This window comes from Xiphophorus couchianus, chromosome 1, assembly GCF_001444195.1.
Source record: "Xiphophorus couchianus chromosome 1, X_couchianus-1.0, whole genome shotgun sequence".
NCBI lineage: Eukaryota > Metazoa > Chordata > Actinopteri > Cyprinodontiformes > Poeciliidae > Xiphophorus > Xiphophorus couchianus.
In genome coordinates, this window is record NC_040228.1 from 13,397,899 (window position 1) to 13,410,335 (window position 12,437).

General features: G+C 38.3%; 1 protein-coding gene across 2 annotated transcripts in view; it reads right to left on the reverse strand.

The window, feature by feature from the left end:
• The window catches only part of gnai3 (guanine nucleotide binding protein (G protein), alpha inhibiting activity polypeptide 3), a 28,699-nt gene that overhangs the window by 5,416 nt on the left and 10,846 nt on the right, over positions 1-12,437 (reverse strand). For both annotated transcript variants that reach the window (XM_028017929.1, XM_028017919.1), the window contains exons 2-5: positions 3,976-4,018; positions 3,359-3,500; positions 3,113-3,270; positions 1,093-1,221 (exon numbers count right to left, since the gene is read on the reverse strand). In XM_028017929.1, coding sequence (XP_027873730.1) covers positions 1,093-1,221; positions 3,113-3,270; positions 3,359-3,500; positions 3,976-4,018 — 472 coding nt within the window. The remainder of the gene's footprint in view (positions 1-1,092; positions 1,222-3,112; positions 3,271-3,358; positions 3,501-3,975; positions 4,019-12,437) is intronic.

Here is a 12,437-nt window from a genome sequence, read left to right on the forward strand (position 1 = left end):
TGCAAACCTAACATATTGCATTGGGATTTCATGAGATAAACCAACACAAAGTGTTTTGTCCATTACATTGGACAAAAAAATAATGCATAGTTTAAAAAAATTTTGCATAAATAAAATGTCATTAATTTTTTTTGTTCGATCCACCACCCTAAAAGTATAAAACGTAAGGGGCAAGGAGAACATTAATGAAAGAAGCAGCCAAGAGGTCCATGGTAACTCTGGAGGAGCTGCAGAGATCCATAGCTCAGGTGTAAGGAATTGTAAACACCGCCAATATTCGCCATGCAATCCACAAATCTGGGCTTATATGGAAAGTCATTTTTTAACAAAGCCATAAGAAATCACATTACCGGTCAGATGACATCAAATTCAAACTGTTCTGGTCAACATGCAAACCTCTGTGAGGCAGAAAACTAACTCTCCTCATTGCCCTGGAGTCTGGACACAGCATATGGTGGAAACATGGTGGTGGCAGTATCATGTTGTGGGGCGCTTTTCTTCTGCAGGCACCTGCAGGATGGTCAGAGGTGATGGGAATACGGATGAAGCTAAAAATCTGAATTATAACTAAGGTTCATCTTTCAGCAGGAAAAATATCCTAAATATATGACCAGAACTACAATGCAAAGCATATTAGAATGGCCTAGTCAAAGTCCAGAGCTAAATTAAACTGACAATCTTTGGCAAGTTCGTGTTCACAGATGCTCTCTGTGGAATTTGACTGAACCTGAGCAACTTAGGCAAAGACAAAAAGACGAGTACATGCCACATTTCTCAGAGTTGCATCATTCCACTTTCCTTTGCCCGCGACTTTGTGCAAAATTCAACATAAAAAAAAAACCAAAAAAACTTGTGACACTGTAACAGAAATGTGAAAAACTTCTAGGGGTGTGACGAGTCTTTATGTTTTTATGTCTTGCAAGTATGCAATTTCCACAAAACAATCAAAAAGTATTTGACAAGTAAACTGAACAACGAACACATCCACCATTTAAAACAAACGCAGCTGGTCTCTAAGTGTAAGAGGAGTTTTTTTTATAGCAACAAAAACTCCCTGCAGGCTGAGCTCTGCCATGATTCATCAATACTAACTTGAAGTAGAGATCTTTGAAGGTGAAGTGAGTTTCCACGATCCCTGTGGTCTTCACCCGGGTGCGCAACACATCCTGCTGAGTCGGGATGTAGTTCGGTTTGCAGATCCTGTCCAACGCGTTCAAGTAGCTGAGGGACGAAAAAAAGGACATGATGTAGCAGCAAATATTTATGTTTGTGAAAAACCCAAACTGTTTTTATTTTCACTAATCAAATGTTTGTCTGTACCGCCTTTCGACATCACGCAAATTAACTTCATTCTCACGAGGCTTTGAAAGCGTAAAAAAAAAAGTCATGCTCGACAGGAAAACATCTCTCAATATACTTAGAGCAAAACATCTCAGGACGCCACGGAGCAATACTAAATATGGGCTCATATTTTCATGGATGATAAACACTGGCTTCTGGTGGGTTGAGTAAAAACAGACTAACTCCACTGGTTCGTCTTGTCGCAGGGTTTGCTCGCAGCGCAAAGAGAGTCATGACAACTCGGGTGTTTGCACAACAAAGAACACGTCCTTCACACTGGGCGAGATTTTCGCTCAGGATGGGTGTAACATAAAGTAAAACAGACCGGAGAAAACAGAGAACTGCTTGGGCTGCATCTGTGTTTGATTAGTAATATAAGACAGAGGCTATATTAGGCTCTTTGTTTGCTTTTTCAAGTAAAACACTGTTTCACTCAGTGGTTGACTATTGTAACATGTTTCATTACTAAAGTGGTAAAATACAGCGACTTGCAAAAGTCTTCACACCCCTTTTTGTCATATTGCAGCCACAAATTTTAGAGTATTTTACAATAATTTAATATGATAAACCAACAAACAGTAGTATATCACATATATTTCTAAAAAATGTCCATGATCTTCTTTAACAAATTAAAATATTGACAGAGCGGAGGGGCTTTAGATCTTTTTTTAAATTCTTTTTCGCAAAATGGCTCTGGCTCTTTGAGGTTGTATGAAGAGTGTTGATTATTTTCAAGTCTTACCGCCACTTGGATGTCTTTCTGGACTTTGACTGGGTCATTCTACTGCAAGAAAATGTTGTGATCAAACCGTTTCCTTCTGGCTGTATGTCTAGGGTCGATGTGTCGAGTTAATTTTCAACCAGTGTTTTGCGTGTTGGCCAAAACGTTTGCATTCGGTGCCATCTGATCTCTCAGCAGTGGCTTTATTGCTGCACCAGAAAGGCTGATGGTTGTCTTGACCACAGATTCTGACACCTGACCTGGCGAGCTCTGACTGCTGTCCCTGCCCATTCTGTCAGTTCGAGTGGAGATCAGTGTTTTGGTAGATTTAAAGTTGTGCCATATCCTTTCAAATTTCTGATTGAGCAGAGAGCACAAAGTATTACTTTGTACCTAAATTCTTCTTTATCCCTCTTCACCCGTCACCCGTCTGGTGTGTTCCTCTGTGAACTGCACAGAATAGCTGTCTGATGATTGGACTTTATTAAGGGCTCTCAGAGTAAAAGGGGTCAAACAAAAAGTTGTATTCACAACCACATATCTTTTTGTTCCATTTCACAATTATTCACTACTTTGTGTTGGTCTGTCAAATAAAATTACCGTAACCAAAGTTTGTGGTTGTAACATCGCAATGTGTGAAAACATGCAGTCCAGACAAAGTGTTAGAGATAAGGGTGAGCTGATTGTAGTTTTCTGGATGGTTTAAAAAGCCTGACCTGAAATGTTGGTAAATATAGCAGGAAGGTTGCTGAGTCGGTAACAGTGGGGTGACTGTTGTTAGCAAATGTGCAGACATGACCTGGTGGGTCTGTCAGCCGTCTCTCACGGCAGAGCAACAGAGGACAGCGGCTGTAGATAAGATCTATGGATAAGATCAGCTTCACATTAAAGTATCCGCCTATCACGATCTTTCAAAATTGGGGCCGATTTATCAGCACACCCCTAGTTCGAGAGGTCAGGAAGTGTAATTTTTATAACCAACTGAGACGTGTTCAGCTCTTATCTGGAGCTACTAATTAATGCGCAGCGCTCCCACTGTGACGTCCTCACTATGCAGCCGAGTCGTTGAGCTGATACTCTCGAGATCGGTCGAAGCAGGCCCGGACGCCACTGTCGCGCCACAGCTTGCGGATGACGGCGGTCAGCTCCGGAGACATCACTCCTTCCTCCGCCGTGCTCGCGAGGGTGAACAGCTGACGCGCGTCGTCCTGCAAAACACGATCGGCAACTGCTGACGCTGCAAAATCACTCCTGCGTTGACTTAAGCCACAAGTGAGGAGGAGGCTGTTAACTTACCGCCCGGGCAGCATCGCCAAAATCGATCTTCAGCAGCCCCATCGCCCTGATGATGGCCATTATGGACTGGATGGTGTTGCTGTACACCACTACCTTGTACTGCTTGCACTCTTCTTCCGAGTAGCCGTCCTCATGGATGATTCTAAAGCATAAATGAAATCAGAACAGACTCTCACATTCCCAAATGAATATGGAATATGAGACAAGCAGCAGGATTAACAGTCTCATATCTAATTACACGTTTGGCAGATCTCATGTCTCGCTGTCATTAGTGCTGAACTTTGAGCTTCAGCGAGCAAACGGCATGCTTAACGTGGGAACCGGCCGACTCTATTCAGGTCCTGCCAGGCAACAACCAGCCTCTGGGGCCTTTGTTTAACGTGATTTGCAAAAAAAAAAGGGGGGCTTCCTCCTCGCTGCCTGACTGGCACAAAGTAAAGTTTCCACCATGCTGCTACAATTTTTCCAGACAGATGAGCTCAACAGTGTGGCAGCTAAAAGAGCAAGCGAGCCTGTCTTTCATCGGCGAGAAATAAAAATAGCAGAAAGGATTCCTGCAGGAAGTGTAAAAAGCCATGGACACCAGCATCCTGATTGTGATAAAAGTTTGGACTTACTTCATCTGCTTGACAATAGTGCTCTTTCCGGATTCCCCGGCACCTGAAAAAATAGTAGAAAGAGGTAAAATGAAGCGTTAATACTTGGCATTATTACAGAGTAATACCTTGGGGCTCAGATGGTCTAAAATGTGAAAATAATCTGATGTCATTCAATCAATCATTCTCCATTTTGTGAGTGTACTGAGTGAATTCGTCATTCGTTCATGCTGGAGGGACTGGTGATCTGTCATTCATTAGAAAATAAAATAAAAAATGTCTAAAATAGAACAATGTTTTCTGGATGCAAATTGTCTCTATTCAGCAGAAAGCAGGGTCACTTAACAACATGCAAAACTTATTGTTAAAGCAAGATATTGACAACCTCTTAAAAACAGCATATGTTTTGTAAATAATAATTTATTGAGGTGTAGACAAAGTTTCAGAAAAATAATAGAAAATGATTTTTCACTGAAAATTAAACAATATTTCTGGGTGTTTCTAGTGATAAAATGACCAATCGCTATTACTGAGTTAATATTGTTTTAATATACAAGCATCTAGTATTATAATTTTCAGAGAAATATTGATTTCAACATGATACAGTGTGAAATATGACAACATTTTATTTATTTAACTTGCAGATTATTCTAGAATCTGATGTTTATTTTAACTAAATATATGTGGTCATTCTTATAGATAGTCTTTTTATTCAATTTGATTGTCGTTGATTATTTTCTATATTTTTAATAAACACTTGTCATGGATGAATTGTTATAACATAAACCCTGTTAGGAACACAATACAGTCATATACATTTGATTTAAAAGATATAATATAAACAATATGTTCACATGTAAGTCAAATTAAGTTTAGTCCATGTTGATTCTAATGTGTGCATTTTGTAATCAATATTTACTAACACTGTAGCAGCAATTAGAAAAGCGTTGTGTCTATTTGAACCCTGAATCTAAATTTGTTTTTACAAAAATTATTGAAGATGACAAAAACTCAGTTCTTACAAACATAAATTCAGCAAGTATTTTTTTTGCCCATTTCTGTACATTTTATAATAATAATAATTCTTACCAGCAGCAGGGTTTTATATTTGTTTTGGTTAGTGTCGGTTTTTACCTTGAAACTCTCCCATAGATGCACATGTATCAGTTTCTTTATTATTTCTGACTGTTTTCCCCTGTCCTTTTGATGATGACGTGTCATTTACTTTATCTACATCATGACAGCTTGTGTCTAGTAACGAATGCCTGATGCCAATACACTCTTTTGTCTTTCAGCTTTGTTCTATTTTGGTTTTCTTTTCATAGAAAAAGCACTTAAAGATGAATTTGTATTTAGTTTTATGTACACATTAAAGGACAAAAATAAAACTGAGACAACAAACACAAGGAAATCTGTCTCCACAGAAACAAGATATATGTAAAAATGGATGCACAGAGACTTTTGCACAGTTCTGCAGCTGGTAGGAGTAAAAAACAGAGGAAATCATCAGACGCTGACATGAGATTAACTTCAACTTTGACAATACAATATCAGGGATCTGTGACGGATGATTAACTGATGACTGAGAGGTCAAACCTTCCCAAAGCCTCCATTACGATGAGTGATATTCTAATACTGCAGAGCAGGGAAACAATTTCACTCCAACAATTAATTTGCGCAACAATCAGTCAAACAGCAAGCAGCCGCCATGTCTCTGGCTGCCTCCGTGATTTTTTCCACATATCGCGCTGTGCTGGGCTTCAGGGAGCGGAGCGACCGACCAAAAAACACAAACGACTCAAAGAGTGTGTCAGCAGTTTGAGCCAAACACCAACCTGTTGGCGGGCCCAAACCCAGCTGTGCACATTGATGGAAACGGTTTACAGGAAGGCCTCATGCTAGTTCAGCTCCTATTATTATTGTTATTTTTCTGTTACACATGTGACTGACGATGTGTCGTGTTACTGGAACCATGAAACTCTGCTGGAAGAAACATGTGGAAGGTGGAACGCCATTTAACTTCAGCTGATTATTTTTAGTCAAATCTTAAGAAGGCAGAAATTTTTTTTCTCTTCTGCATTTCCAACCCTGCTGCTGGCCGTGCTACAGACTTTTTTTAGTTTTTATATACAAAGGAAACCTTAAAATAGTTGTTTCAGGAACTCTGCACTGCATCTATTAATATTTATGGGAATGTTCTTATTCAGCTGCATGCCACAAAAATGACTGGATCCAACAGCTGGTAAACAGAGAAGGAGACTTCAGTTTGTTTTTAATTAAGGCAAAACAAAATGGACTGGATTTGTAGAATTTCCTCACAGTTTTCTTCTTTTTAATTTCAAAACAAAAATCCCCGAATACAACCAGCGTGATTTACTCAAAAACAGACTTGGTTGGGCCTGAATGTGCTTTAAATTATTTTGTTAAACTTTGCTTAATGCAGCAAGCACTATCGAAGAAATAGTGACCCAAATTGCAAATACAGGACAAATAATAAAATTCTAGGCGAAGAAAATAGGAAATGTGCAAATCCGTTTTTATAATAATAATAATTTTGTCAATCATTTACCACAAGAATCAGACTACATTATTCATTTAATTAATGACTGCAGGATTTGTTTATTGTTCAGCAGGTGAATAAAATTAGCGGCGCATTTTTTAGGTTTTTAATTGTTAAAAAATATTTATTTATGGCCTTCAAGTTCTTTCAACTTAATAATTTTGGCCCCATGATAAAATGTTTGGACACCACAGGCCTAACATATTAACTTAGTTCTTAACAGCAAAACTGCAGTAATATTCAATAAATAAGAATATCACAGAAAATGTTATTTCTGTTATTCAATTCACTAGTGAAACACGTTATGTAGATTAAATACACAGACCAATGTTTTCGATTCTGTAAGAAAAGCTGTTTGATAGCTATTATTATTTTTCTTCCACTTTACATTTATGCAGTTCATTAATTTGGCATATCACATAAAACACCAACAAAATAAAGGTTTCTGGCTGTTGTGTTCCAACATGAAGGAAAAAACGCAAGCGATATTAATACTTAACTGTAACTACGCTGTGAAGATGAACACTAACCAGGCACAATATCAGGAAAAGGAAAACCTAAACCTCTTAGCTGCATTTTTAGGTATCTTAATAAGTTATATTTAATTCAAATTCAAAGATACTTTAATAAATTAGATGTTGTTAGTCCTGTTGTAAGGTTCTTCAAAAGGTTGTTGTAAATGCTGATGTCTGTGGGCAAGAAAGATCTCCTGTAGATGTCTGTATTACAGGAAATCAGAGGACGCCTCTGACTGAAGAAAACTTGATGTTGCATAGCAGTTTTAGAAAGAAAATGTTTAGGATTGTTTGTAGTTTTCTTGATTTTAAGAAAAGTCATTTCATAATATAATACTTGGTTTCTGAACTAGTAAAATGTGGAGTTTTTAGAGGGAGTCTCAGGTATTTATGGATTCACCCAGGCGAAACCCGGAGGAGCAAAGCATTACAGAATGACCAAAAACCAACAAAGCCAAGCTGAGCTGAGCAGAAACATTTACATTGACTGACAAATCATTACACTCCATATTTAACTCTTTAAAAACAATCCAACAGGGAAAACAGATAATCGAGGTACTGATAGGGGACATTTTATCTGCAATTCTGTAATTTTGCTCCTGCAGCAGCTACCGAGTTGTGCAATGCCATCATCACCGTGCAACTGACTCTGAACAAAACAACATCAATTGTTCAAAACATCTTCCCAAAAACTGCACATTTCTTCAACTCCGATCCAAAAACATGTGCTGGAAATAAAAACCTCTGTTCTCAAGGACTGAGGTTCGCACTTGATTCAGCAGCGAAAACTCCAAACCGTGATTTAAAAAGAGCAGCTTTGGGTAAAACGAACTCGCTTTGCTTTCACTTCTGAAAGGGGGAAGCATGAATAAGCTGCACCAGTTCTCATTGGGTTAAAGAGCAGTGAAAGCTTGTGTACATGTGAAACACTGCAGCTCAAACTCAGACAGCTTAAGACAAACTATTTCCATAAACACATCATCTTAGTTCATCATGGCAGCAGCAGACCCATGTTTGCTTTGCTTTGTAAATCATCAGAAACTGCATCATACGTTTTCCAGGCGGTGGAATTAAAAATATTTTTGCTGGTGTTTTCCCAAAGGGAGCAGCTGTGTCAAAACACAAAATAATTGGCATAGCATTGATCTGTATGAAAAAGGTGTCAGAACACATTCCTGTCGCCTTCAGCAGCTGGACATTGTCAAGGGGGATCAGAGCTGAATATTGTGTTCAGATTGCTGTTCAACAGGAATTAAATCCTGGAATTGTTTGGTCGAGCTGACGGCAGCAGAAGAGATCTAAGCCGGTCACAGGAGAAGACAAATTGCGCTGATTCAGATCCTCAGTCCTCACAGCCACCAGTTCCCTCACTCACTGCATTTCTTGGCTGATTACCAACGCTGGACGTCTGCCAGTTCACAAACCAACTCTGCACAGGCATTCAAACCCACACAGAAGCAAGACTCCAAACCGAGCCTCTTTTAACAGGAATCTAAACTTTGGACTTTTCTCGTGATTCGTTGTTTGTGGTCAAACAGGAGAACGGTTTCATTGGAAGAGAGTAGGGGCTCTTAAAACTCTGTGGTTTCAATAACGGGCAGCAGCCACATTTTTTCCTTGTTTTTCCCCTTTAGTCCTACTCCACCAGCACAGACGCAGAGTGATTGGCTGGAAACATCTCTGTGGTTAGTATTTCAGAATAAATGTTTCCAAACAACCAGCCTTTTTAGGTGGGACTGGAACAATGTAGATGTATTCATGTCCCTTAAATGTTTTACCATTTGTCCCGTAACAACCACAAACTTCAGTGTTTTGTGATTTTAAAAGAAAGGCCAACATAAAGTACACGTTGTGGATCAAGTTTCACATGTTTTGTCAACAAGTTTTAAAGTGTAGCCTAAACCCACCCAAAGAGACATAACCACGCTTCCTTACTGATGTGCTTCCTAACATCAACTGAAACTAAGCTTTTCCTTTTTTATGTAAGTGAGAAATACCAAAAATATTCATGTTTGAGAAATGCTACAATAATAAGAAACATATTTTTTGTTACTGTTAGGAAATTTATAACTTTACATAAATTGAACAATCTGGAAAAGCCCAGATGAAGTGACGATGCGTTTCGCTTTGTACCATTCTGATTGGTTAATTCACAACATTTGAGTTAATTGGAGCCACATCGGACATCGTAGGAATATAAAAACAACCTGTGAAGATATCAGGAAGAGAACGGTGGAGTCCTACAAGTCTGGTTCATCCTCGAGGGTAATTTCCATTTAGCCTAGGGCTCCAAGTGTATCTGTTTAAACAATTATGTTCACGTGGAAACATCCAGGCATCGCACTGTTTGGGAAGAGGATAGGTTCTGAATCACAGAGGTGAATGTGTCAAAATGTGAAAATGAATCCTTAAGCAAAAGAAAAAGACCCTGTTACGTTTCTGACTGAAGATGGAAGGGGTTATCCACAGTAATAAAAACATCCAGCGTGAACATGGACAGAAAGGCCACTCTGGGATGAAGAAGCCAGGACTCCAAAAAAACAACTTAAAAAGCCAGATTGTAATTTAAAAATCCACCTAAAGAAAATATCCTAACTTTTGGAGAATCTGGTGCAAACAACCTGAAATTTAAGTGTTTCACCATTATGACAGTCGTTCTATTTTGAAAAAAAAGGTGGAAGTTTGCAAGCCAGAGAACTTCATCAAAAGTTGTGAAGTACGGATGTAGCATATTGTTTCGTGGGCATTTTGCTGCATGAGGGATTGGCACACTTCAGAAAACAAATAATAAGAAGAGGAAAGAACATTAGTAAATATTGACCCGACATCTCAGCACATCAACCAGGAAATTGAAGCTTGGGCACAAATGAAGAATGCTTCTAGTGGAGAATAGTGGCATGGCTCCTTTGCACCTGTTCTGTCTGCAGGAATGGACAAAACAAGCTTTGGGAGGGACACACAAGATGTTTCAAACTGTTTAAAACTTTATCCTAATAACTATTAAGTGTAGACAAAAACGTTCACTGCTACAACTTCGTAGCTAATGCAGACTTCTTTAATGCTGCTTAAAGTATCAGTGGCAGGTGATGTTCCACGGAGGAATGACATGACGACAGATGCCGGTTGTGTTACCATAGCTACAATCTGACGCAACAAATTTAATCCTAGTGTTTGAGCTTGCTTTGTTCACAAGTAGCCTACGACTCAGCAAATCATAACCAATGATCTGTGGTTGTTTTTAAGCCCGGTAAATTAAACGGTAACACCTTATTTGAAGGGGTGTGTATAAGACTGACTGTCATGAACATAAAGGAGTCTTTATGAATGTTTACGACTGCTATCATTCGTCAAATAATGGCACTTTTACTGCAAAGTTGACTCTTTTAATTGACTTTAATGTGAGTTTTAATGCAACTTTGCATAAAAACAAAATTATTTACAAAATAATGCTAATTTGACACTTTTTAATGCACTTTGCACTACATGTGTCATTAGTTGCCAAAAAACACTTCATGACAACAGTCGTAAACATTCATGAAGACTCCATGACACGTAATGTCATGTTTATGACAGTGTAATCTCAGTCTTATGCAAATAAAGTGAATCAATTAAAGTTGGCTCAGTCTGTCAGATTTCAACAAATCTATATTGAGATGTTGTTATTGGTACTAATGTTCTTAACTGGAACAGGAGTCCACAAGTCAAACTCAAGACCTTATACCACATCTGACCGGCCCTGCATGACGAGCTGGAGTCACTGCACTACGCATCTCTCTGTTGGACATGAGAGGCAGATTTCATTTATGTGGCAATAGTAGGAACAACACAGTAAAAAATATCCGTAAATTTTACAGTTAAATAAAGTAAACCATGAAAATTTAAAACCGTAAATTGGAAATCAGTGTTAGACTGTTTCTTTAACAAGTAATTACCGTAAATAAGATAATTAGGAAAAAATGTAATTTTTACTGGGGTTTTTTTCAGAAAATTTACATTGCCCTGCTGTTACAAAAAATCTTGTAATACTTTTAACAGTAATATGCTGTAATTTTTCTAGTAGTATATACTGTAGTTTTTGCACTCATCTTTCTTAAATAATACAGTTAGTAGCTGTTAAAAATGCATACTGTTGTGACAATTGCAGAAACATACTGTAATTGTTCTAGCAATGTATACCGTAGTTTTTGCATTCAATAATTATAAAGTATACAGTTCGAAACTGTTCAATATGCATACTGCTGTGGCAATTACAAAAATATACTATAATTTTTCTAGCAGTGTATATCGTAATTTTTACATTTAATTAATCTAAAGTATACAGTTCAAAAAGGTCAATATGCATACTGTTGTGGAAATGAAAAAAAAAATTGTAGTAGTGCTGTAACCTTTGCATTTAATTCTCCTGATAGCCCAAATTATGTAAAAATAAACAAATACTTGCAATCGTCTTAAGTTGTGGGTCCTGAATCTGGAATCTATTAAAGTTTGACTTTTTGAATGGAATTATGGAAATTAAATATCTTTCCATGAAATGTTCTGTACTGTAAATTATCTTGTTGCCAATATTGGATTTTTTTTCATTAACAAATAAATTAAAATAATCTGTACCCAGTCACAGAAAATGTTTTAGAGATATTTGTAGTCTATATTGTAATATAATTTATTCGGTTTAACAAAAGTCATGTAAGTCAAGTTTCCTGCCTGTAGACCTGGCAGGCAGCCTGTAGTCAGTCTTAATTAATGGCCCAACAGGGGAACCTGCACCTGGCCCGCGCGGACGGGCGAAGTGGAGTTCTGGCGGTACTTTGGAAGCGGTGGATTTGAACGGACCAATCAGCGTGCTGCATTTGAGGACCCGTCGCACTCGGTGGTTCGCGTTTTTGTCCAGCTATTCAGCGCTCAGATTGTGCAGAGACTTCATCATCCAACCTTCTCCATCTGATCGGCTCTCTTTCTCAGGAAAGGAAATATTGCGGAAAATTTCAGAAAACAAATAGTTTGAATTGCATTCGGTTGGTTGAAAAGAAATTTCAGGGGAAACGAGGAAAAAAAAAAAGTTGTGGAAAGTTAGCCTCTCCACAAAGCTATTGCTTACATCTGTTTTGTATCGCCATCGCTGTAAGCTATCCATCGAAGTAATATATTTAAGATGTATTCATGCAACCTGTGTGCAGAAACAGTTAAATCTGTTAAAGCCTTTGTTCTCCATTGCAAACTGCATCGCAACGAACCCAGGCGTATGTTCAAGTGTGTTGCAGCCGGTTGCAGGCAGGTGTGTACTGGTTATGCAGCATTAAAAGCACACTTCTATCGTCATCATAATAGCATGCCAACAGTTGCTCTGGACACAAGTTTAACGAAATTAAAATGCACAGTTCCACTTTGTAACTGGCAGTGTGAAGGGATAA